Source organism: Mesoplodon bidens (assembly GCF_964165515.1).
Source record: "Mesoplodon bidens genome assembly, chromosome: 15".
NCBI classification, from domain to species: domain Eukaryota; kingdom Metazoa; phylum Chordata; class Mammalia; order Artiodactyla; family Ziphiidae; genus Mesoplodon; species Mesoplodon bidens.
Genome location: NC_138171.1, coordinates 38,581,069 through 38,608,895, shown reverse-complemented (window position 1 = coordinate 38,608,895; position 27,827 = coordinate 38,581,069). Strand labels below are relative to the sequence as shown.

General features: G+C 41.2%; 1 protein-coding gene across 4 annotated transcripts in view; it reads left to right on the top strand.

Moving 5' to 3' along the window:
• LOC308629587 (general transcription factor II-I repeat domain-containing protein 2) overlaps window positions 1-25,992 on the top strand; it is a 55,452-nt gene extending 29,460 nt beyond the window's left edge. For 2 of the 4 annotated variants that reach the window (XM_081257600.1, XM_081257602.1), the window contains exons 6-15: window positions 1,106-1,160; window positions 1,474-1,517; window positions 5,089-5,166; window positions 14,749-14,802; window positions 17,351-17,413; window positions 18,693-18,770; window positions 19,700-19,783; window positions 21,348-21,531; window positions 21,865-21,893; window positions 24,145-25,992. In XM_081257600.1, coding sequence (XP_081113726.1) covers window positions 1,106-1,160; window positions 1,474-1,517; window positions 5,089-5,166; window positions 14,749-14,802; window positions 17,351-17,413; window positions 18,693-18,770; window positions 19,700-19,783; window positions 21,348-21,531; window positions 21,865-21,893; window positions 24,145-25,748 — 2,273 coding nt within the window. In that variant the 3' untranslated portion in view covers window positions 25,749-25,992. The remainder of the gene's footprint in view (window positions 1-1,105; window positions 1,161-1,473; window positions 1,518-5,088; window positions 5,167-14,748; window positions 14,803-17,350; window positions 17,414-18,692; window positions 18,771-19,699; window positions 19,784-21,347; window positions 21,532-21,864; window positions 21,894-24,144) is intronic. The other 2 variants (XM_081257599.1, XM_081257601.1) reach the window with 2 other exon arrangements.
• Window positions 25,993-27,827: the final 1,835 nt, after the last annotated feature.

Sequence of the window (27,827 nt, the reverse complement as noted above, 5' to 3'; positions counted from 1 at the left end):
GAGGATGCTGGAGTGACTTCCTGGTCTTTGAGCACCAACAAGGGGCCAGGCGTTGTGGGATTCAGGAGTGGTCTGGGCTGTGTGACCGTTCCCGTGCTTCTGAGATACATGGTCTGGGAGAAGGAAAGAGACTGTTCAGAGAACCAGGGGTGACCCGTGGAGGAAATCCCTGAGAGCCCCCGGAAGGGGTTAGAATTGTGTGGTCAGAAGAGCTTCCTGGAGGAGCTGGCCCCCAAGCTAAGCAGGATCTCAATAGCTTGGTTCCCCCGGGAAGCCCATTCTATGCGGTCGGGCAGAAAGTTATGTGCAGGGTATTTGAGACCATGTTTGGGAAACCAGGACCCCTCATAAGCTTCTTAACTGATGAAGGGACCAAAAAAGAAAACAGTAATTTTACCAGGAGCATTTAGAGATCCATCTATGCCCACTTCCTTATTTTCTCAGATTATTATTCTGGATCATAGTTGGAAACCTTGGGCCATAGCTGTTCATGAAAGACCAGGTCTAAAGAGGGTGTTATGCTGAGCCTATATACGTATAGAAGCCAGGTGGCAGGGGTGGGTGGAGGGTCTGTCCACATGGACTACCCTGGGGTACAGAGGGCAATGAGACACTCCTGTGCGTGGGCTACTCACAGAGCAGGTATTTCTGGAGCAGTTGTGAGTTCCTGGGGTCCCCCAGCTCACATTAAAGGAGGGACTGGAGGGTGAGGGGTGGCAGGTGCCCAGGTAACTGTTGTCCCAGGTGGCTTGTATTGTCATTATAGAATAATGGTAATAGCTGCTGACACTTATTTTGTGATAGGCACTGTTCTAAGCACTTTGCATGTATTCATTAATCCTCACCCAACCACCATTTAGAGATGAGGAAACTGAGGCATGAGGAGGCTTAGTAACCCGCCGGAGGTCGCTCCGGCCCAGGTCTGCTCCTTGGCCCCCACTGTGCCCACACAGATGGCCCAGGCCCCGGGGGCTGCTATTCCATGATGACCTAGAGCCAGGAATTCTGTTCTCTTTGTATTCACTTTTTCTTTATATGCCTCTGAATGTTGTCATATTTCAAGGTGCAGACAGGGGCTAGCGTGTGTCTTTTTACTCATGCACAGGTGGGCCTGGGGTGGTAACAGATGCTGAGAGATCAGTGACATCACCAAGTGAAAGGTAAGGGATAAATAAAAAATTAAGTCCACATCTAACCCAAATGTATTAGTTTTTAGGCTATGGAATGTCTTATTTTGTTACATATTCTTTATTCAAAAGGATGTTTGGGATTATGAGAATATATTTATGGACACCTTTAACTTTCTTAATAATTTGTTACAACGTTAAAGGTGAGGTAGCTTTGCATTCAGTTTGATGGGGGGAGGGGAACCTATGATGGTGTGGAGATCTGGGGATTAGATTCAGTGTGTCCAGATGCCTTTGGGCAGTTCTCACTCTGCCCATCTTGACCAGCATTCCCTTCTCCTTTTAGCTGTGCCCCCATCAATGTGAAGACTGAACCCATGGAAGATTCTGGTATGTACACTGATGCTTGTAGAATCAGGTGTTCAGCGGGTCATTATTTGACTCCTTTTGTTTTACTTAAAAATGGGACTTTCCATAAAAACCAGGAATAGAGGGGAATTTCCTCAACTTGATTTAAAAAAATTTACAAAAAACCTACAGCTAACATCATATTTCATGCTGAGAAACTAGAATCTTTCCCACTAAGAGCAGGAGCAAGGCAAGGATGTCCCCTCTCATCACTCCCTTTCAACATCATACTGAAAGTCCTAGCTAATACAATAAGACAAGAAAAGGAAATATAAGGTATATGGATTGGGAATGACAAACTAAAACTGTCTTTAATTTGCAGATGATATATTGGTCCATATTTGGGTAGAAAATCCCAAAGAATCAACAAGATAATGAGGATAGGGCACTAATTAACCTCAACGGGGGCCTTATTTGCAGAATAATCATATTTTACTCAAATATCTAGAAAAAAAGCCTTCTAATTCAATAAATATTAGGTACTAAGATATTATTAAGTAGATATATTTGTAGACAAAGTTATTATTTTAATTATATGGAAATTAGAACTTGACTGCTAAATGAGTAAAAAGTCTTGAATACACATTTGGAATATGAATTTGATTTATGAATAAAGCAGTGTTTTTATTTTTGGACATAGCTTATTTTATTGCTTTCTTACACTCTGTCATTTCTGAATGTTCTACAATAGACGTACATTACTATGACAATGTATATTGGGAAAAAAATTCCTCTGTGATGGTGAGAGTAGTTAATCCCCATCCCTGCTCTCCCACACCTCAAAAAAAAAATGTCATTAGAAGGAAAAATGTTAAAGGTTAAAAATAGAAAAAAAAATTTTAACTCAAATGTTTAATCAAGGGATGGAAAAATACTGAAAGCATTAGAAGTAGAAACGTTAGAAAACCTAAAATAAACAAGTACATAAAACAAACTCAAACCTCAAAAAGATAAAGACGAACACAAGCTGACTATACGGGGTAAAACGAGAAGTTAATAATGTTTAGAAAAGCAACATAGAAATAAGAAATAAACAGTTCCAAATGTAAAGTTAAAGTTAAATCTGAGATAACGTAAAAGAAAAATAGTCAATATTAAGAAAAGATGGAGAGAGAAGGCGAAGAGAGATGTTACCTCCAGTGAAATGGAGGTCAGAGCACAAGCTTTGCTGAAGGTGTCAGGTGTGGTTTATGCTCAGCTGCCTCCCCAGTCCCTTGGGGCAGGAGTAGCCTGAATCCACCCTTGTCATACCCCAGGGTCACTCCTATCCACAGATAAACATGTGTTTGGGAGAAGCCCCACCTTAAACGTCAGCCTGAAAAATAAGAGTGCCTGTCCATTTTAGTTATTCTAGGTCAAACCAACACAAGTCAATGAAAAGGAGCCAAATATTTCAGCCAACAGAATTCAGCTGTGGCATCTTCGTCCCACTTACACACGACACGCCTTACACGCTTGCCCCTTTAATCTTAGCCTTGGATGCGTTTCCAAGCTCAGATACATTCTGCCTGCATCTCAGTTGGTAACAGAGAATTTAAAACCCCCAAGCCACAGTCTCCTCTCAGAAACCGGGAAAACAAATGGGGTGGGAGTGCGGGATTGTCGGCTCTCCCCGGGGGGCCCTTTCAAGGATCCACGGCCCTACCGCCTTCCCTTCCCTCCTCACCAGCTATTGGGTGGATGAGCGTTTCCCACCAGCCTTAAAATAGGCCTCTTTTGTTGAGGCCTCTCTTTGGAGATGTGATTCCCTATAAACAAGCTCCCTGATAGGTGACTTTCTACCATGGATTTCATGATACGAATTGCTTCCAGGTGCCTTCAGGCTTCTGTGAGCTGACCATCCACTGGCCTTATTTCCTGTGATGTTTGTGTAGCACTTGCTGCACAGAACGTTTAAATGGTTTTAACTTCTGAATTTCCCCCTCCCCCCTCATAGTTTGAGGAAAGGCTGAAGCAATTCTGCATTCTGCACCGTCAAATCTGCTTTCAGTTGCCTGCATTGAAAAGAAATTTTTCTTTGACAGCCCAGCTGTCACATATTTATCAAATGTTTGTACTTTAAAGTTTTACTATAAATTACAAAAGTTATACATGTTTTAAATAAAAATTCAGTGTAGTCAGTGGTAATAAGTAGTGTAATAAGTAGTAATAAGTAAAATTCCTCTTCACTCCTCCCCTCTCAAAGCTCCATCTCTCTTAAATCTCACTGCACCTCAAATTCCATCCCCATTTTAAGGGCAACAGCTCTTAACCAACTTGTGGAAATTCTTTCAGATCACTTACAAACATGTAAAAAGCTTTTTTCTTTTTTATGCACAAGTAGACCTCCATTTGTGAGCTCTCCTTTAACCTTTCCATCAGACTACCTTTCTGTCCCACTTCTGAGCAATTTCCTCAGCTTGCTCAAGTGCAATATCCATTTCACTGATAGGGCCATCGGCCGTGTCCTTTCTGTTCCTCAGTTTAACAAATTTTTCTTTCTGACAGTCACATTCGTAAATACCCAATCTTACTATCCCTATGCCAACAGAGCTGTTAAAGGTTTTCAGAAGACCTCCCCCCCAACTTGTAAATTAATGCCGAACGGTGAAATCCTGAGCTTGTCACAATTTTTGTTTTTGCTTCTGTTAACTTTCACAGTTAAATTATATGTATACTTCAGTATCAGTTATCTATTGCAGTATAAAAGAGCACCCCAGAACTTAGTGGCTTCAAACAATAATTTAGTCTTTCTTACAATTCTGTGTGTTGGCCAGGCCGTCCTTCTGGTCTGGGCTGGCCTCACTCCTGGGGCCGAGGCCTCAGCTGCCAGAGTTGGGCCTACCTCTCCTCTTGGTCTCACATCCTCCAGGCTCAGCCACATGGCAACTCTGTTCCAAAAACAGCAGACGCTGATGCACAAGCGCTTTTCAAGCCTCTGCCTACATCCCACTGGCCAAAGCAAGTCACATGGCCAGGCCTAGATTTAAAAGGTGGAGTAGTTTTCCACTTCTAGAAAATAGGAGTGGGAAAGTTACATTGCAAACAGGTGTATATACTGGGATGGAAGACATTCGTGGCTAATTTTTGCCATCTACTACACCTTTCCCTGATAAAGCCTTTTGGTTTTACCAATGTAGTTTCCCCAGGTTTTGAAATTCATTTTGTTGTGGTAAGTAAATTAAGATTATCTGTGCCAATTTGGGCCCCATTACAGCAGAATATTTGCAATATTTATATTGCATATAAATGCATGTACAATACATCCATCTTGAAAGGGAAAATTTCCCCAAACTGGGAATTAGACCTCCTTCTCCTTCCCTTCTTTTCCTCCTTCCTTCCATCCATCTCTCCTCCCTTCCTTCTTTGCTTTATGTTGTTTTATTATTATTTTATATTTATATTTTTATATGGATAAACCATTTGTTCCTAGTGCATGAGCTACAAGTTCTTTTGCTGATTGCAGTGTTGCTGTGTTAATCCAAACAGAACCTGGAAGATATACTAGCCAGTCATATCTCTGTTCGTAAGTCTAGCCTAACACATAATTTTATAATTTCCATTGCATTCAAAGGCATTTCACCGAAAGCAACAGTTATGTCAGTCAAGAAAGAATCAGAAGATCCTAATTACTATGAATATAGTATGCAAGGTAATATCATTTTATAATAATTTTCTTCTTTAGAAGTTATCTGCGATGGAAAATTTTAATTAGCACCCATCTGAAAAACAGGAAAAGAGTCGTAAAGATCCATGTACATTTACCCAGGATCTAACACAGTGCCATTCGGGTAAACAATTTTACAGTCATAAAATAGATTGTATTGATACTTAGCCTGAATCCACACGATTCTAGTCATCCATGAATGTAAAGCCATTTCAGGCTGCATTTTACTAGAGTTTGTCTGTTAAATATTATTTTGTGTGTTCTAAAATATTCCCACCTTAATTCTGTCCAGTCTGTCCCCTAGGTTGCTGAGAAAATAGTAAGTGTTAAAAGAGATGGAGATGAGTTAAGAAATTCAAGTGCCTTTTCTTTTTTTTTTTAAATTAATTAATTTACTTATTTTTGGCTGCGTTGGGTCTTTGTTGCTGTGCGTGGGCTTTCTCTAGTTGCAGCGAGTGGGGGCTACTCTTCATTGCCGTGCGTGGGCTTCTCATTTCAGTGGCTTTTCTTGTTGTGAGGCACGAGCTCTAGGCACACACACTTCAGTAGTGGTAGCATGCAGGCTCAGTAGTTGCGGCTCACGGGCTCTAGAGCGCAGGCTCAGTAGTTGTGGCGCACAGGCTTAGTTGCTCCGTGGCATGTGGGATCTTCCCGGACCAGGGCTCAAACCCGTGTTCCCTGCATTGGAGGTGGATTCATAACCACTGCGCCACCAGGGACGTCCATCAAGTGCCTTTTCTTAATAGTTGTTTCATTGACAGCATACAAGTTCAATGGGGAGAAGACAATTGTTACCAAATACACAAACTTTCCAAACTTGGCACAGGTGGGTGCTGTGTGCAGTTAGGTGGCTTGGTTCTCTACCCAAAGACCAAAATCCCGCTGGACCCCAGCATGATGTCAGTTTGACGATATGGTACCATCATGTCGCTGTGACTGCCGTACGGTGTGCAGATTCTTTCTCCATCTTCCAGCTCCGCTGGGAATGGAGACAGAGTGCAGGACAATTTGCAGTCACATCCTCAAACATTATCAGATTGGAAATGTTTCCTACAAAATCTTAACTTTGAAAATTTTTCTGCAGCATTACGTAGCTCTGACACTTTCGCTAAAAAAATTGTTTCAAAAAAATCTAAAGGCAGAGACTAATGGAAGTTCTGTTGTAATTGCTCTGTCCTGGGCCAACCCCACCCCACCCTCGTCCACCCCCCCCCCGCCCCGGCCTGTCCCTTGTGACCAGTCTCCTTCCCTCTGGGCAGAGGATCTCTTTTCAATCCATCCCACACACCCCACCCCAGTCACTTGTACTTTGAAAACTGGGATCTGTCCACCTCTCTCCCCCACCCACACTGTCTGTGACTCCTTACCACCCGTAAAGTCCCAGTTTCCTTCCATGTTCCTACTGCTCTTTCTGGTCTCCCCTCCTATTTCATCTGCCTCTGCAGCCACCACCCTCCCTGGGCTCTTCAGACACACAGCTCGGTCTGTGATTCCTTGAACGTGCCCTGAATCCGCCTTCCACGGGGCTTTTATATAAGCTGATCCCTCCCTGTGACTCCCTTCCTACCCTGCAGACCACTGAGGAGTTCCCCCGCTTCTTTCTGGGCACAGTCAGAATCTCAACCCCTGCAGGGAGCTTCCAGCGTTTAGTGTGACCTGCTGTGTTCTATCTATGCTTTTGCCAGGACTCCCTCAGCTAGTGGCAGGAAACACAGCATCTTACTCCTGCCCTGGAGCCCCACGCCCGGGCTTTCTACATACTGAGCACTCAGATGTGCTTGCTGAGTTGAATGTGACCCTCATGAAGAATCAGTGTAACATTTGTTTCTAAATTACTGTTGTTTTGAACAAACTACTTTTAATTAAATTACGTCTTGGCTCCCAAGAATATATTTTTGAACTTAAATGACCTTGGTGTTGATCAAATCGTGTACAGTCAGGGATAGGATACTTACAGATTCTGCTCCAAAAGGCATCAGTGGAATGAACAAGTTAGATGTACCTGCACTTGTTCTATTTTAATTTTTCAGAAAGAAGTACATTATTTGAAGAAAAACATTTACGTTAAATTGTGTGAATTTATAATCTTTCTCCTGCTTGGCTTGGAAATGACAGAACTATTCAAGAGATCTTTGTAGAACAGCTTCCTTCTTGATGCCAAAAAGTTCCAAATTGCCTAACATCGTGGACTATATTCCATAGCACGGAATGTTTTTGTAACCCTTTAGGTTAAATACTCACATGCTGAAGTATTGATGTCTATATCCTTTAAGTAAGGGAGTTTTTTGTTTTGTTTTTTTGCGGTACGCGGGCCTCTCACTGTTGTGGCCTCTCCCGTTGTGGAGCACAGGCTCCAGACGCGCAGGCTCAGCGGCCATGGCTCACGGGCCCAGCCGCTCCACGGCATTTGGGATCTTCCCGGACCGGGGCACGAACCCGCGTCCCCTGCATCGTCAGGCGGACTCTCAACCACTGCACCACCAGGGAAGCCTGGGAGATATTTTTAAATCCAAAAAGACAATCAGTGTGTCCTGCTCAGAATGGCGATTGGCCCTCGGGAAGCCCCAGTGAACACGGCCCCACCAGTGCTCAGAAGCTACCCACACCAGGACCTCATGATCCATCTGCAACACAGATCTCTCAGAAGACCTCTGACACACATTTACACGTACACACATAACATCTTGGCCCACGGAAGTCCCATAGGTCTTTTACATGTGCAGGGACCCCATCTCCAGGGTCCCCAGAAATGAAGAGTGCACAGTACAAGCTGTGCTGAGATATAGTGCACCCAGGCTTCCTTGACGCTGATGGATGTCAGAGCATCAGTACCATTCTGTTTTCTTCCTGGCTGACACTGCATGATATGGGAGAGAAGCCTTCCAGGCCCAAGGGAACATGGATACAAAAGCCCAAGATCAAGGAATTAACATAGTCTTTCTCGAATCACACCGCTCCGACACTGACTCTTCTGCTTCCCTTTTTCACATTTAAATACCCTGTACATCGATTACATGGAGCCCAGCTGGATAATGCAAGATAATCTTTTCTGAAGGTTAGCAATGAGCACACTTAATCCCATCTGCAGCCTAATTGCCCCTTGCCATGTAACATAATCTGTTCACAGGTTTTTGGAGGGGCCATCTGCCTATCGCAAACACTAAACAATTATATGCCAACAAATCAAGTAACCTAGATGAAATGGACAAACTACTGAAACTGACTAGGGATAAAACACAAAATTTGAATAGTCATATAACAAGAATTTGAATTAGTAGTTCAAAAACTTCCTACAAACAAAAGCACAGGACCAGATGCCATCACTGGTGAATTCTACCAAGTGTTTAAAGCCCTTCACGGGACTTCCCTGGTGGCGCAGTGGTTAAGATTCCGCCTGCCAACGCAGGGGACATGGGTTCGATCCCTGGTCTGGGAAAATCCCACACACCACGGAGTAAATAAGCCTGTGCACCACAACTACTGAGCCTGTACTCTAGAGCCTGCCGAGCCACAACTACTGAACGTGCATGCCACAACTACTGAAACCTGCGTGCCTAGAGCCCGTGCTCTGCAACAAGAGAAGCCACCCCAATGAGAAGCCCGTGCACCGCAACGAAGAGTAGACCCTGCTCACCGCAACTAGAGAGAGCCCGCATGCAGCAATGAAGACCCAACGCAGCCAAACATAAAATAAATAAATTTTAAAAAATAACAAATAAAAAAATAATAAAGTCCTTCACAAACTCTTACAAAAAATAGAGGAGGGAACACTTCTAAACTCATTCTGTTAGGCCAGTATCATCCTGATACCAAAATCAGACAAAAACAACACAAGAAAACTACAGAAAATATCGCTTATTCATAGGCATACAAAATTTTTCAGTAAAATGCTAGCAAATGAATCCAGGAACATATAAAAAGGATTATACATCATGACTGTTGGGCTGCACCCCACAGGCCTGCAAGCCCAGCCTTGAGACCAAAGAAAGCCCAGCGACAGAGACATCAGTGGCTTATTGGGCAGGGGGATCTTACACATCTGAAGCAAAGTCCTGGAGCAACACCCCACCGTGCGGCAATCAGTAGGCAGCACGTAACCGCAACCTTCACTACTTGGAGGAGAAGGAGGCTACCATTTATAGAGGGAATCAACATCAGGTTGGCTCATCAGTAACCAGGAAACCAGCACTGGGGCAGGGGACAAGCATGTACCAGTTACTAATTAAGCCCTATAATTAGGAGGATTGGGTAGTCATGTGAGTGAAGCAGGGGCTTGTCGAGCTGGGGATGTACAGAGAACAGAAGAACAGCCATCTTGAATGGCCTGACCATACAATGACCAAGTGGGATTGACCCTAGGAAGGAAAGATCAATTCAACATATGGAAATCTATCAGTAGAATAACAACATAATGAATAAAGGACAAGACCCACACGATTATGCCCATAGATGTAGGAAAAAGGCATTTGACAAAATCTAATACCCTTTCGTGATTAAAAAAAAGAAAAAAAAAAGAACACTCAAATTAGGAATCCAAGGGAACTTTCTCAACATAATTAAGAGCATCTACAGAAAACCTATACAGCTTATGTCATACTTAATAAGACTGAAGGCTTTCCCCCTAAGACCAGGAACAAGACAAGGACGTCTGTTCTTGCCACTTCTTTTCAACACTATACTGGAGGTCCTAGGCAGGGCAATTAGGGAAGATAAAAAAGGCATCCAGATTGGAAAGGAAGACGTAAAACTATTTCTGTTTGCAGATGACATGATCTTGTATATAGAAAATCTCAAGGAATACACACACAAATTAGAGCTAATAAATAAGTTTAGCAAGGTTGCAGGATACAAGGTCAATATACAAAAATCAATTGTATATCCATGTGTTAGCAATGAACAGTCAAAAACTGAAATTTAAAAAAATTCCATTTACCACAGCATCAAAAAGAATGCAATACTTAGGAATAAATTTAACCAAAGAAGTATAAGACTTGTACACTAAAAACTACACAACAGGGACTTCCCTGGTGGTCCAGTGGCTAAGACTCCATGTTCCCAATCCAGGGGGCCCGGGTTTGATCCCTGGTCAGGGAACTAGATCCCACATGCTGCAACTATGAGTTCGCATGCCACAACTAAAGATCCTACATGCTGCAACGAAGACCCAGTGCAGCCAAATAAATAAATAAATATTTTTTAAAAGGTGGCTGCACTATTTTATAAAACAAACAAACAAAAACAAAAAACCACAAAACAGTGTTGAAAGAAATTAAAGAACTAAATAAATGCAAAGACATCCTGTGTTCATGGATTGGAAAACTTTCCTACGATTTATATGGAAATGCAAGGGACCCTGAAGAGCCAAAACAATCTTGAAAAAGAACAAAGTTGGAAGATGTGTACTTCCTGATTTCAAAACCTACTACAAAGCTGTCATTATCAGTATTCCGTGGTACTGGCATGAGGATAAACATATGAATCAATGGAATAGAATGGAGAGTACAGAAATAAACCAATATTTTTATGGTCAGTTGATTTTCAACAAGGGTGCCCAAAACTAGTCAATGGGGAAAGAATAGTCTTTTCAAAAAATGGTGCTGGAACAACTGGATATCCACCTGCAAAAAGATCAGTTTGGACCTCTACCTCACACAATATAAAAAAAGATGAACTCGGGACTTCCCTGGTGGCGCACTGGTTGGGAATCTGCCTGCCAATGCAGGGGACATGGGTTCGAGCCCTGGTCCAGGAAGATCCCACATGCTGCGGAGCAACTAAGCCTGTGTGCCAAAACTACTGAGCCGGCGCTCTAGAGCCCACGAGCCACAACTACTGAAGCCCAGGCGCCACAACTACCGAGGCCCGTGCACCTAGAGCCTGTGCTCTGCAACAAGAGAGGCCACTGCAATGAGAAGCACACACACTGCAACGAAGAGTGGCCCCCATTCTCCACAACTAGAGAAAGCCTGCATGCAGCAACGAGGACCCAATGCAGCCAAAAATAAATAAATAAATAATTTTAAAAAACTCAAAATGGATCAAAGACCTAAGTATAAGAGCTAAAACTACAGTACTCTTAGGAGAAAACACAGACATATATCTTTGTGACCTTGGATTAGACAATGGTCTCTTAGATATGAAATCTAAAGCACGAGCAGCCGAAGAAGAAAATAGACAAATTGAACTTCAGCAAAATTAAAAACTCTTGTGCTTCAAGGAATATTATCCAAAAAGTGAAAAGACCACAAACAGAATGAGAGAAAACATTTGCAAATTGTATATCTGATAAAGACCTTGCATCCAGAATATATAAGAACTCTTTCAACACAATAATAAAAATACAAACTACCCAATTTAAAAATGGGTGGGGCTTCCCTGGTGGCACAGTGGTTGAGAGTCCGCCTGCCGATGCAGGGGACACGGGTTTGTGCCCCAGTCCGGGAAGATCCCACATACCGCGGAGCAGCTGGGCCCGTGAGCCATGGCCGCTGAGCCTGCGCATCCGGAGCCTGTACTCCACAACGGGAGAGGCCACAGCAGTGAGAGGCCCGCCTACCGCTAAAACAAACAAACAAAAAATGAAGTACCAATACACACTGTAACATGAATGAACCTTGAATACACAATGCTGAGTGAAAGAAGCCAGACACAAAAAGGTACATATTGTATGATTCCATTTATATGAAATGTCCAGAATAGGCAAATCCATAGAGACAGAAAGTCCATTAGTGGTTACAGAGTCTGAAGAGAGCAGGGAGTGAGGAGTGACCCCCAGTGGGCACAGGGATTCTTTTGGGGGTGATGAAAATGTTCTAGAAATAGTGATGAAGGTTGTACTACCTTGTGAATATATGGAAAACCACTGAACTGTACACTTTGAAAGGATGAATTTTATGGTATGTGAATTAGATCTCAGTTTTTAGAAAGCAAATTCAACGTAAGATTAACCTGTATAATCTGTATAAATAATCTGTATAAAATAAAATTTGTGATTAATTTTGACTTTTGACTTGAAAGCACTGATTATCAGATCATTTTGAACACATTTGATACCCATTCAGTACATAGGATTTTTGCTGTCAAAACTCTAGACCAGGAATATTTTTGCTATAACTGTGAATAAATTTACCTGAGAGCCCTTGTCCTCTTGGTAAATTGATACTGGTCATCTTAGCACTCATTTCCTTTTTAAAAAATTATTATTGTGGAAATTCCCTGGCGGTCCAGTGGTTGGGACTCGGTGCTCTCACTGGCGAGGCCCTGCATTCGATCCCTGGTCAGAGAATGAAGATCCTGCAATCCATACGGTGCATCCAAAAAAAAAAAAAAAAAAAATATATATATATATATATATATATATATATATATATATTATTGTGGTAGAATATACGTAACATAAAATTTGCAATTTTAACCATTTTTAAATGCACAGGTCAGTGACATTAAGTACATTCACAGTGTTGTGTGACCATTACCACCATCCATCTCCAGAACTATTTCATCATCACAAACAGAAACTGTCCCCACTAAGCAATAACTCCCCATTCCCTTCCTCTCAGCCCCTGGCAACCCCCATTCTACTTTCTGTCTCTATGAATTTGCCTATTCTTGGTGCCTCATATAACTGGAATCAGACAGTATTTATCCTTTTGTGACTGGATTATTTCACTAGGTGTAATGTCTTCAAGTTTCTTCCATGTTGTAGCAGCTGTCAGAATTTCACTGCCACTCACTTATTTGTAATTTTGCCTTTTTTCTTTATGGAATGGCTATGAATCCATATCTCTAACCCAAATTTGATGATGAAATTTGTGCTCCAAAGCAGGTCCTTCAAAAAATGATCCTTCAAAAAATTCCTCATTTGAAGTATTTCAAAGGTCTGTTCCTCCATGCCCACTTTCCAGAGCATGTCAGTATTTTAAGTTAATCTACACTGAATTTACTGTGTGTGATATTTAGTTCTGGGGTTTTTTGTTTGTTTGTGTTTTTTTACTTTTTGGAATGGAAGAGGAGGAAAAGAAATGCATTGCCCTACTTGTAGGTTTTTTTTTTTTTTTAATGTATTCTTGATCTTGCTTAGGCTTGAACCTAACACGAGGCAACTTGTTTTTGTTTTTTTTAAATGACTTACCTCAACTTCTGTTTGGTAAAGTCATGTAATGAGATTCAACATGGGTGCGTGACTTGCTTTTATATGTAAGTGATTTGATCTTTGTCACATTTGTGACTGTGTTACACAGCCTGACCAGTTTGATGATGCAACGTTGAAGTTACATGGTTTTCTAGAAATGAACCAAAGATGGCCTCTGTATATTGGCCCCTAGGTGGTTTATTTTTTCACAGCAGGATGAGACCTATCAACTCAAAATCCTGCCAGCCCCAAATTCCAGGTGCCTGTGTATGTGAGATGCTGAGAAGGACACACCGTCATCTAGGCAGTGTTCTGGCTGAGAATGCAAGACCTGAGTCTTACCGTGAGGAAACGTCAGACAAACTCAAAATAAGCATTGTTCTAGTGGGGAGGGGAAGGGGGGGAAGGAGGGGCCTCAAATCTTCAGAAATGGCAATGCCATAAAAAACGAAGACAGACTATGGAACCATTCAATATTAAAGGAGACGTGACAGCTAAAAACAAGACCTGACCCCCCATACTGGATCCCATACTGAAAGGGAAAGGCTATAATGAACATTTGGGCAACTGACAAAGTTGGAATACAAATGGTAGAATAGATAAAATTGTCTCATATGTTAAATTCTCTGAGTTTATACTGTGATCGTATAAGAGAATATCCCTATTCTAAGGAAATAGTCACGGAAGTGTTCAGAGATAAAGGTCCATAATGTATGTAACTTTCCCTCAAATGCTTCAGGAAAAAACAGTGTGTGTATATACATCTATCTCTCTATATAGATTGGGGGTGGGGGGAGGGAGAGACAAAGATTACCAACAGGGTAAATTGTTAACATCATGTTATCTGAGTAAAGGGTAGATGGATCTTCTTTGTACTATTTTATTTTTGCAACTTTTCTGTGTTTAAAACTATTTCCAAATATAAAGGTTTTTTTAAGAGAAGACATTTATGAGACAATTGAGGAAATTTGAACAATGCCTAGCTATGAGATGATGATACAGAATAATTGTTCATTTGGAGGGGTCATCGCAACATCATGGTAATGCTAAAGGAAGAGACTTTACTTAGGTACTTGCCTGTAGTTATGCAATATTTGCACACTGAATTCTGGGATTTACTTTAAACTACCAGTGCTGGGTGGGGTGGGCACGGATAAACCGGGATGACGTGAGCTGATGACTGTTGGCGCTGAGGGATGGGCACATGGCTTCATGATGCCATCTCTCTGCTTTTCTGTATTTGAAATTTTTCCAAAGCACAGATGAAAACAAAAACAAAGGAAAAAACGTAAAGAAAGGATCGTTTGTGTGAATTTGATATTACGGAGTCGAAGTATTGCATGTATATTCCTGTGCGGGTCTTGAATTATTTGCATTGTTTTTAAATGATTCTTTTTTTAAAATTTGTATTTCTGCCTTGTTTGCTTTCCTTTCAGAGAGCCATCATTCTGCCAGCACTGAAGTAATAGAAATGGAATTACCAGTGGAAGGTTAGAAAAATAAGGCATTTTCTCTCTCTCTCTCTTTTTTTTTTTTTAATTTACAATATTTTGAAGAGAATATACCCTTTTAAACACACGTTTGAAAATACAGAAGACAACATGCCTTCTTAGAGAACTGGCCCAGTCCTCATCCTAAGATGTAGTATTAAGAACTCTATCACTCTCTTACTTTTCTGATTTGTAAATGATTCTACTTTAAGTGCTTGGATATAGAGGTTAAGTGGTAAGAAAACTTTGCACTGATGCCATTTGTTACTTTATTTCATTTTGTCTTCTTGATGGGCATGCCAAAATCTTTTGAGCAAAGTTCAATAGAATTTTAGGAAATTCTTGAATTAGAGGTAAAACTTGGTATATACTTCCCTCCATTCATATATAAATCCTGAGCATCATATTTAAGGCCTAAACTCTTAAAGTGGTTTATGTAAGATAAAATTAATAAAGGAGATTTCCTCTGCAAACATAGAGGTATGAATGTCTTTGTCAGTTTACAGGCAAGTTGATCTTGTTTTTAGGGGTTGTACATCTGTCTCAGTACCAAAATGATTTGTGTTTTTCTTTTACATCAAAAACTTTCTCCAAGGAGCCGAGTTGCAGTCATTTTCGATAGCTTCCCTGATTTAGGGAGTCTGGAGTTTTTTGTTGTAGAGGATGGTTCCAACGGCCCCCTGAGCAATTTGTCTAAGTCTCTGACCTAGAAGAATTTTGGTAGATTTTGCCAGAGAACATACTATGATAGAGTCCAGTCTTAGAATTGTTCATTCACTCATAAAATAAAATTCAAATCCATTTTGAATTTCATTGCTTTAGAACCAAGAAGACAAACAGACTCTGTCATTATTTAAGTCCTGTTTATTTTTCTAAATTATGTATTTTCATTGTGGTTAAAAAAAACCACATAACATAAAATTTACCATCTTAACCACTGTGAAGTGTGCAGTTTGGTAGTGCTGAGTATATTTGCTGGGAAGAAGATCTCCAGAACTTTTCATCTTGCAAATCTATCCGCATTTAACAACAACTCCCCCATTTCCCCTCCTGGCAACCCCTATTCTACTTTCTGTCTCTATGAATTTGACTACTTTAGGTATCTCATATAAGTGGAATCATACGTTATTTGCCTTTTTGTGACTGGCTTATTTCACTGAGCATAATGCTCTCAGGGTTTATCCATGTTGTAGCGTGTGTCAGGATTCTTCCATTAATTTTTTGTTTCTTTTCTTTAACTCAATCTCTGACCTTCTCTGGATGTAAAGGAGGACAATTATTTTGAATTGAGTTTAAATCTGTTCCTCCCTCATGTCATTTTACTTTCCTTTGTAAAAGCCTGTTAAGGTATTGTTTGGTCATTTTTTAAATGGATGGATAGTACAGTATTTGGAAAGAAGAAGACCTGTGTAGGAGTCAGTTGTAGAACTGGTGCTGAATTAGAATCAGAAAGTTTTCATGGGATGTTGGCCCTCGAAATAGTTCATATCTAAACAGATTTTTTATTATCATGATATTGTGGGAAGCCCATTTACAATAGAGCTGAATTTGTTTGATTTTTAAAACCTTTTTATTTTATGTCAGTCCTATTATTTTTTTTATTATTTATTTATTTATCTGGGGCAGGGAGGGGCCACACTGCACAGCCTGTGGGATCTCAGTTCCCCAGGCCACGGCAGTGAGAGCCCAGAATTCTAACCACGAGGCCACCAGGGAACTCCCTAAAAACTTTTTATTTTAAAATAATTATAGATTCACAAGAAGCTGCAAGAATAGTACAGAGCAGCCCAATGTACCTTCACCTGTTTTTCCCCAAAGGTTACATCCTACGCAACGATAGTACAATAGCAAAACAGTTTTGCATTCTAGTCTTTCTTCTTTTGCTAACAATTAATGTAAGATTTGACAAATCTTTCTAAAATGAGCTAGAGTTAGGCGAGATAAGCTAGCCAGGCTTTGTCTATATGTAGAACTTAATGTATATGTCATAATTCATATCCACCAGAAAACTCAATTAGGTACTTTAGGTACCTCATATAAGTGAAATCATATGATATTTGCTTTTTTGTGACTGGTTTATTTCACTGAGCATGTATATGTCATGTACATTACACGCATTCGTGTACATTACATGCGTCCATGTAATAATAGACCATGAATCACCTGGAGGCTGCTGGCAGGATAAGACAGGAGCAAATGGCTTTTTTTGAATCCTAGTAATTCCCGATGACAACCAGAAAACACTATGACCACATGTCTTCCATTAGCTCAAATAGAAGGATATTCTTTGTCCATTACTGCAACTTCATATTATTTGATAATATCTGAAAGTTTCTTATCTCCTCTTATCCCTTATAAGATTATCCTTTATTACCCTATTATCCTTTTTAAAATTAAAATTACCTTTATGTTTATACTTCTATGTTTAGTAAATATAAAATGTATTTAAATGCCAGGATAAGCGACTTTTTGGGTATAAGAGCGGTAAAATGTTGGAACATGAGAATACATAAACAATGAATGTCATTTTAGAAATTTTTTTTTCAAGATTCTACTCAGCTTGTCCCTTCAGAAATGAGTGAGGACCCTGAAGCTGAGGTGAAAATTGAAGGTTGGTTGCCAAAAACCTCGCCACATTCACATGGCTAAGTACGGTTTTCATTTTTTCTGAAAGGGAAAAGATTGAACTCAATGTGTGTGTACCTATGACCAGAGCAGCCCATATTCCCATCAGGTACCCAGTGCTCTAGGCTTGTCAGACAACAGAATTAGGCTGTGCAAATTAGCCCTGGTCAGAGTAGGGCCAAACTGTGCTTGGTCCAATGAGGAAAGAATGAAGCCAGAAGGAGGGGAATGAAGTGGGGAGGGGGAAACTGAAAGGGAGAGGGGAGAGGAGAAGAATGAAGAGGGGGAGGATGAAGGGGGAGGGGAAATGAAGGGGGCAGAGAGGGAAGAATGAAGGCAGGGAGAATGAAGGGGGGAGAGGGGAAGAACGATGGTGTGTCTCCTTTGAGGTCTTGCTCTTCAGATGCAGAATCTCAAACACCCAAATGGTTGATCTTTCACAGAACACAGGGATTGAACTTTGAGTCCCTCAGAAAGGACTAGACAGGCTCATTTACATTTCTCATTTAAGTGAGCACTGTGTGTATCATTTGACCAGAAATCATGATAACGTCAACTGTGCTTTTACTATTTAACCCCATCTGAGCCTTTCCTTGACTGTCTGTTACCTCATTTCTCATAGGACATCTGCTTCCTAAGTGTCCTCTTGGACACATTTGTATGTCTTCTTTCCTACCCCCCACCTTTAAACTGAGAATAACAACAAAGGAAAAAAATTTTTTTTTTTTTTTTTTTTTTTTTAGCTGAGTGGCATGCAAGATCTTAGTTCCCTGACCAGGGATCCAACCCATGCCCCCTGCACTGGGAGCTTAGAGTCTTAACCACTGGACTGCCAGGGAAGTCCCAGGAAATATATTTTTAAACACCCTTGTTTTTGAATCAAATTAGACTGACTGAAGTATCAGGGGCTATGAACTAAATAAAAGCCATGGTGCCCTTTCTCCTTTGACATCAACATTAAACTACAGAGACTCAAACATCAATTATTGCCAAGCCAGCTTGTTATTCTACAGCTAAATGTTCTCTGGAGTTTAAAAATTTAGCCTGGCCTTCTTTTTTTTTTGGCCACGCCTCCTGGCTTGCACAATCTTTATTCCCCAACCAGGGATTGAAACCAGGCCCTGGCAGTGAAAGCGCCAAGTCCTAGTCACTGGACCGCCAGGGAATTCCCTAGTCTGGCCTTCTGATCAAAGTGGCAATTTGATAGTTTTAGAGGAGAAGTAGCCTAATTTTCTATAAGTTCTAAATTTCAATTTCTGTTTAAGGAAACACCAATTCATCCAATATTACAAATTCTGCAGCAGGTGTTGAAGATCTTAACATCGTTCAGGTGACGATTCCAGGTATGGAATTCTATCTGACTTTATCATAATTTAGATTATGTTTTTCATTTTGTTATATTTTAACCACTTTGTGACATGGGTTAGTCTCTTGGAGCTATTTTTTTGCTAAGTTCACCCTGTCAACTAAGGAAAGACAATTCCGGAATATAAAATATGCTTCCAATTGCTGCACACTGAATATCTTGCTATATCGTACATTGTTTATCAGATATATTGCTTCTCACAGCCCTGCCCTGGTGCATTACCTGGAAAATATCCCTTAGGGCAGCCAACTCCAAGCACTGGCTATCATTGGATTGGAACTGGCCACAGTGGTGAAATGTATTTGCTGCCCATCAATTAATCTTCTTTTCTGAATAGGTGTATATAAAACATATCTGGAGAGATACAAAAGAATCTAATGGCATAGATTCCTCCAAAGAAGGAAACTTGAGAGCTAAGATAGGGATGGAAGGGAGACATTTCATGATGTACTGTTTTATATCCTTTGAATTTTGAACCACATAATCACTTTTCATTATTCAAAATTAAATAGAATAAAAATTTCCAGTATTAAAAAATTTTCCCCCCTAATCCTAGTACATACATCTTACTCATTTTACTTGCTATATTGCACTGGCTAGGATCTCTATTATAATGTTGAAGAGTAGGGGTGAAAGTGGACATCCTTATCTTGCATGATATTGAAAATGTTCTCTAAAGTAGTATGTCTTATATTTACATAGAGTCATAATTTGGAAAATTCTCTGTCATCTTTAATGCCTTAAATTTACAAATTGCCAAAAGGCTTAATTATTGCTAAAACTAAACTGAATGATAAGCCAGGTAAAGTGCTTTCACATGTGCTAACAGGTGTTTCCTCCAACAGCTTTTCGGGGGAGCAAATACATGAATAAACCTGGTTTGCTTGTTTTTTTTAATTTTTTTAGATAATGAGAAGGAAAGATTATCAAGCATTGAAAAAATAAAACAACTAAGAGAACAAGTCAATGACCTCTTTAGCCGAAAATTTGGTACGTTTTTATATTGTTACATAACCAAATTTTATACATTTGAAATATTTCCTTCTAATTGATTACTTTATCTAAGAAATTGATCTTTCTGTGAAGGAGCTATGATCAAAATTAGTGTGTATTTTTACTGAAGAAGAACTTTTACATGGAAACACTAATTTCATAATAATAATAGCTATCTTTGGCCAATAGGCACATGAAAAGATGCTCAACATTGCTAATTATTAGAGAAATGCAAATCAAAACCACAGTGAGGTACCACCTCACACCAGTCAGAATGGCCATCATTAAAAAGTCTACAAATAATAAACGCTGGAGAGGGTGTGGAGAAAAGGGAACCTTCCTACATTGTTGGTGGGAATGTAAGTTGGTGCAGCCACTGTGGAGGACAGTATGGGGGTTCCTTAGAAAACTAAAAATAGAACTACCATATGATTGTGCAATCCCACTCCTGGGCAAATATCCACACAAAACTATAATTCAAAAAGATGCATGCACCCCTATGTTCATAGCACCACTATTCACAATAGCCAAGACATGTAAACAACCTAAATATCCATTGACAGATGAATGGATAAAGAAGATGTGGTATATATATATATATATATATATATATATATATATATATATATATATATATATAATGGAATACTACTCAGCCATAAAAAAGAATGAAATAATGCCATTTGCAGTAATATGGATGCTAGAGATTATCATACTAAGTGAAGTAAGTCAGAAAGAGAAAGACAAATACTATATGATATCACTTATGTGGAATCTAAAATATGACACAAATGAACCTATCTACGAAACAGAAACAGAATTATGGACATAGAGAACAGACTGCTGGTTGCCAAGGGGGAGGGGGTTGGGGGAGTGATGGAGTGGGAGTTTGGGGTTAGCAGATGTAAGCTTTAATATATAGAATGGATAAACAAGGTCCTACTGTATAGCACAGAGAATTATATTCAATATCCTATGATAAACCATAATGGAAAAGAATATTGAAAAAAGAATGTATATATATATGTATAACTGAATCACTTTGCTGTACAGCAGAAATTAACACGACATTGTAAATCAACTATACTTCAATTAAAAAAATTTTTTTAATAGCTATCTTTATCAAATCATTATGCTGTACACCCAAAACTAATACAATGTTATATGTCAATTATATCTCAATTAAAAATAAATTTAAAATATTTTAAAAATAATTATAATAGCTATCTTTCACTTACTGACTTTTTACCATAGCTGAGTATTGTTTTTAGTGTTTGACATGTGATTAATCATTTAATCCTCACAAAACCCTTTTCAGGTAGATACTATGATAATGCCTATTTCATGGGTAGAGAAACAGTCTGCTACACTACCTGTTACCAATTTCAAAATCAATAAAATTATTCATACACCCTAGCATGGCTGGAAAATAAAGTAATGGCTGATCACCAATGTTGTTACTTGATGCGATTAATTTTAAAATCTTGGCATTAAAGATAAAGCACGGTTTGGGAAAAGCAAGTGACACACACCTGGTTTTACACTCTTTGTATCATCACAGGTGAAGCAATTGGAGTGGATTTCCCTGTGAAAGTTCCCTACAGGAAGATCACCTTCAACCCTGGCTGTGTGGTCATCGACGGCATGCCCCCGGGGGTGGTATTCAAAGCCCCTGGCTACCTGGAAATCAGCTCCATGAGAAGGATCTTGGATGCCGCAGAATTTATCAAATTCACAGTCATCAGGTACGTGAGAGTCCCCTGCCTAGTCAGGAGAATGAGCTGCAGATCGTAACTTGCTCGAGGTGGAGAAGGTGGGGGACACAGGGATTCTCACCCCAGGACGTGGGCCGTGGGTCCCTGCAGTCAAGTGCTATGTCATGCTGCCTGTCACACTCAGTTCATCGTATTCTGCTTCTAGGAGCTGTGTGTCCTCGCTCCCGTTTCTTGGTGATCGTGGGCAGCCTGTTTTAGTTTAGCCTCGCACTGACACTCACAAAAGTTTTGTCAAATAGAACTAAATGGACAAGAGAGGAAAAGTGACCTCTGTTGCACTCACCAATGTCTCTTTCTCTTCAGACCACTTCCCGGCCTTGAACTCAGCAATGGTGAGTATCCTGGGGGAGAGAAGATGGTCCTAGTCCCTGCTGTGCCACGTGCGCTGTCTCAGTGGACACTCACCACCAGAAAGAGCAAAGCATGCTGCTCTTTATGTGCATTTTGTTTCTCCTGCGTCTTTTTTTTTTTTTTTTTTTTTTTGCGGTACGCGGGCCTCTCACTGTTGTGGCCTCTCCCATTGCGGAGCACAGGCTCTGGACGCACAGGCTTAGCAGCCATGGCTCACGGGCCCAGCCGCTCCGTGGCATGTGGGATCTTCCCGGACCGGGGCACGAACCTGTGTCCCCTGCATCGGCAGGCGGACTCTCAACCACTGCGCCACCAGGGAAGCCCTTTCCTGCTTCTTTTAAAGCCCTTTAATTCTGCTGCTCGAGTTTTATTAGCCAGGCATTTTTTTCTCATATAACAATTTGATGGAGCTTGCTGTGTGTGATAATATACCACATTCTTATTCAAGAGTCCTTTATGGGGTCAGGGCGGGGGGCAGCTCATATCATAATACTGAACTACTACTCTACCTTATTTGGTAAATAGTACCTACCTGGCCACCCCTGACCTCCCCACAGTTCAGAACCAACAGGGCCTGGCACAGCAGGGCTCCCAGAACCCCCTCCAGTTGACTTCTGTTCTGATTGGGCAATGTCCCAGCCACTCTGCTTGTTAAATATTTTTAATGTCTCCCCTAAAGTCCTTGCAAGCAAGTCAAAATCCTATTGGATATTAAAGCAGAAAGCGTAACCAACAAGGACCTCACTATACTCATCTTGCAATAACCTATAATGGAAAAGAATCTAAAAAAGAATATATATATATATATATATATATATATATATATGCATATGTATATATAACTGAATCACTTTGCTGTACACCTGAAACTAACACAACATTGTAGATAAGTATATTTCAATAAAATTCTAAAAAAGTAAAGTACCTATAGAAAGAAAAAAAAGCATAACATGTAACGATGTTCCCAAGAGTCATCTAGGGAGCCTCCTCATTTAAATTTGGAAACTAAAGTGTTCTTTTAAAATGCACAATTATTATTCCTAAACTCCTCTGGTTGTTAAATAGCTTTTTACATTTTTAATAGCTTTATTGTGGCATAAATTTACATACCGTAAAATTCACTTGTGCAAACTGTACACAATCCAGTGATTTTTAGTATATTTACGGAGTCGTGCAACTATCACCACAATCTAATATTAGAACATTTCCATCCCCACACCTGAAAGATTCCTCCTACCCATTTCTGGTCATTTCCCATTCCCACCCCCAGCCCCAGGCAGCCACTAAATTGACTGCTTGTCTCTGCCTACATTTTCTTAAAGTGAATTTTTATACCTATGTTCTTTCAAAGTAAAGCTCACCTGCATCGTGGCCCATTTCTTTACATTGAAAACAAGTAAGTTCTGTGAGGGTCTGTGGCTATCACTGGTGTCTTTTGGGACTCACAGCAGTTAAATCATATGTCTTCTGTGCTCATTCCCTTCTCTGTTATTTCAAAGTTCCCTTGAAAATCAAATGAAAAAATATATGTTAAAATGCAGATACACTTTCAAATCATTCTCATTTAAACCAGATGGGCAAACATAGCCACTTGCTGAACCTCCCCAAAGTTGTCTTTCTTTTGGCTCATCTACCTTTTAATTTAATTTATTTATTTATTTATTTATTTTTGGCTGCATCGGGTCTATGTTACTGCGCACGGGCTTTCTCTAGTTGCAGCGAGCGGGGGCTACTCTTTGTTGCAGTGTGGTGGCTTCTCTTGTTGTGGAGCACGGGCTCTAGGCGCGCAGGCTCAGTAGTTGTGGCACACGGGCTTAGTTGCTCCACGGCATGTGGGATCTTCCTGGACCAGGACTCGAATTGGCAGGCGGATTCTTAACCACTGAGCCACCAGGGAAGCCCCTTGGCTCATCTACCTTTTAAAAAAGGGAATTCGTGGCCAACATTGAAAAACCGGGGACTTTTTCATAAAAGTCCATTTCCAGGTTTTCTTTAGCAATCTGAAGATCCAGGCAGGCCAGGGCCATGCTCCCTCTGGCAGTAGTTTGCTTGCCCTGGGTGTCCCCCGTCCTCACCCCACACCTCTGCAGGGCTGGGGTGCTCTCCAGTTAACCATGCCCCACCCTGCCACCTTATCCCTTGCATTTGTCATCATGCTCTTGCTGGTGTTAGACTAACAGTCGATTTAAGGGAAAACTGAACTGTTTCTTGTCTCCATGTTTCTATCAAAAGTGGGAAAAAGAAAGATAGACCAAGAGGGCCGTGTATTTCAAGAAAAGTGGGAGAGAGCGTATTTCTTCGTGGAGGTGCAGAATATCCCTACGTGTTTAATATGCAAACAGAGCATGTCTGTGTCCAAAGAATACAACCTGAGACGCCATTATCAAACCAACCACAGCAAGCACTATGACCAGTACACAGAGAAGATGCGCGACGAGAAGCTCCAGGAGCTGAAGAAAGGGCTCAGAAAGTATCTCTTAGGGTCATCAGACATCGTGTGTCCCGAGCAAAAACGAGTGTTTGCAAATGTGAGTCCAAGGGAAAACTCTGCCGTCCAGCCCATAGAAGACATGGCTGGGAACTTATGGGAGAAGTTACGTGAAAAAATCAGATCATTTGTGGCCTATTCTATTGCCATCGACGAGATCACAGATATAAATAACACCACCCAGTTGGCCATATTCATCCGGGGCGTTGATGAGAATTTTGATGTATCAGAAGAACTTTTGGATACGGTGCCCATGACGGGGACAAAATCTGGAAATGAGATCTTTTTGCGTGTTGAGAAAAGTCTTAAAAAGTTTAATATCGACTGGTCGAAATTAGTAAGCGTGGCCTCAACTGGCACTCCTGCGATGGTAGATGCCAACGACGGGCTGGTCACAAAACTCAAGTCCAAGGTGGCGACGGCTTGCAAGGGTTCAGATCTGAAGTCCGTTTGTTGCATTATTCACCCGGAATCGCTCTGTGCTCAAAAGTTAAAGATGGACCACATCATGAGCGTGGTAGTAAATGCCGTGAACTGGATCTGCTCCCGTGGACTGAACCACAGCGAGTTCACGACTTTGCTCTATGAGCTGGACAGCCAGTACGGCAGCCTTCTATACTACACGGAGATTAAGTGGCTCAGCCGCGGGCTGGTGCTGAAGAGGTTCTTTGAATCGTTGGAAGAAATTGACTCCTTCATGTCTTCCAGAGGCAAGCCCCTGCCTCAGCTGAGCTCTCAAGATTGGATCAAAGACTTGGCCTTCTTGGTGGACATGACTATGCATCTGAACACGTTGAATATCTCTCTCCAAGGGCATTCCCAAATCGTGACACAGATGTACGACTTGATTCGGGCGTTCTTGGCTAAACTGTGCCTCTGGGAGACTCATTTGGCCAGGAACAACCTGGCCCACTTTCCCACCCTGAAACTGGTTTCCAGAAACGAAAGCGATGGGCTGAACTACATTCCCAAAATCATGGAGCTGAAGACGGAATTCCAGAAAAGGCTGTCCGATTTCAAACTCTACGAAAGTGAACTGACCCTGTTCAGCTCCCCTTTCTCCATGAAGATCGAGAGCGTCCAGGAAGCGCTCCAGATGGAGGTGATTGATCTGCAGTGCAACACGGTCCTGAAAACCAAATACGACAAGGTTGGAATACCAGAATTCTATAAATACCTCTGGAGCAGCTATCCCAAGTACAAAACCCACTGTGCCAAGATTCTCTCCATGTTCGGGAGTACCTACATTTGTGAACAGCTCTTTTCCATTATGAAACTGAGTAAAACTGAGTACTGCTCCCAGTTGAAGGACTCCCAGTGGGATTCTGTACTCCACATCGCGACGTGATGAAACACACTCCCGCAGGATCCCGTGGGCTGGAAGCCTAGAATCCTCTAGGCCCGAGGGGTTGCAAGATGAGAAAATGAGTTATTAAATGTATCTGTTTTTGCCCACTTTGACTCGGAAATGTCATTTGCAGTTATCATACTTGTTTGTATGACATTTTATGTTTCCCCACAGCCCAGTAAAAATCAAGAAAGTTTTATTGTATTTCTAGTAGTTGACTCTTCTTATGCCTGGCCTGTTTCATTCACTCACATACTAGCTTGACCCTTGTGGGCATTGGAGCTGCATCCCAAAGTTTAAATAAGTCCACAGAGAAACAGAGAGACAGATGCATATGTGCACTGGGGGTATATGTGCACACACATCTATCTCCCCGCCATTGGCATGGAATTCCGTGTGACCTCACATGTTTCCAAGTTGAAGGAGAATCAGTTAGAGACGTGTTCACATACTGTGGTGTCTCTGCCTTAGCTGTCCCTTCCTCCACACGAACCTGGAAAGGTAGGACTTAAAATGGAAAATCCCAAAACAAATAATGTAGGTTTTCAAAGCCTAAGTTGAGGTTTGGGGGCTGTCTTTTTTTTTAATTTTAATCTTTATTTTGAAATCATTTCAAATGTATAGAAAAGTTGCAGAAATGAAAAGAGCCTGAAGAACACTTAATGCCCTTTTGCCAGATTCTCATATTATTAACATTTTACCCCATTTTATCATTTGTTTGCTTTCTCTCCCCCCTCTGTCTCCCTTGTGTGTGTGTATAACATTGCCTGTGTGTATAAATGACTGTATGATTATCTGTAATAATGTATATAAACTTATGTGCATAATTTCTTTCTGAACCATTTGAGGGAAAGTTGCTTACCTCATTTATCCCTAAATACTTTAGGGAGTATTTTCTAAGAAGAGGGTTTCTATAGCCATGATTTAGTTACCAACTCCAGTAAATTGAACACTGATGCAATACTTCTGTCTGGTTTACCATTCATATTCCAGTTTTGTCAGTTGACCAAATAATGTCCTTTCCTTTATAGAATTTTTCCTCTGGAGGGTTGTCACTTAAAAACATATAGATGTACCTGAAACTAACATGACACTGTAAATTAGCTATACTTCAATTGCAAAAAAAAATGACACAAGGTAACAAAAATTTATCAACTCAAAAAAAGGCATATAGATACAGATACAGGTATAAATATAAAGTTAGAGATATCTGTGTTCTTAGTATCTATTAGTTGCTGGAATTAGTGACCCAAAGTTGTGAATACTTTCCAGATTTGGAGGAATTAATCTGATTAGGGTACAAAAAGGTTGAAGATCCTATCTGATGACCCATTCAGGAAGCAGGGGAGGAAAAGGCATTGATAGAAATGAAGGGAAGCTGCCGGGGGGAGAGACCAACCTCTAGGTGGTCACCTGGGCAGCGGACCCAGCCCCAGCTGGGGCCTGGATGTATGTCCTCAGACAGAGGAATGACCCAGCCTGGGCAGTTCCTGACCTTGGGAGGTAGACTGCAGGTCCAGCTGGGTCTGGCTGGCTCAGAGGCTCACTTCCTGTGAAGTGAATGAAGGACGGACTGGTTCACAGTGGAAGTCAGGGGAGGCCAGCTGCTGGTGTACCTGAGCAGATGTTGACTCTGAACACGAGAGGTGTGGTCCTGCAAACCTTGCGGGGAAAGACCAGCCCCCGCGTTTTTAGATAGGCAACTGGGGCTCAGAGTGATTAAATGGCCTGCCTGAGGCCACGCAACCAGGAGAGGATTCAGACCCAGGTCCATGTGACTCCAAAGTCCACGTTCTTCTTCCTTTTCTAAGCAGCCACCATGCTTACGTGGAGACCTGGCAGACATCTGTCATAGAGCCCCCGCTCATCATTGTCACGTGTGGCTCCGGGGTGGTTAGCCCATCAGGTAACAGGGAGGTGACCTCAGCGTTCAGTCTGGGCTGCCTTCTGTTGGCTGGACCATTCATGGGGCTGTTCTGCTTTGATTCAACTCCTAGGGTTCCCAGGTTCCTTCTCTACCTGTAGTGTGTGCTGGGCCAAATGGCTTGACCAACATGGTCACTTGTATGACTGAGCCAA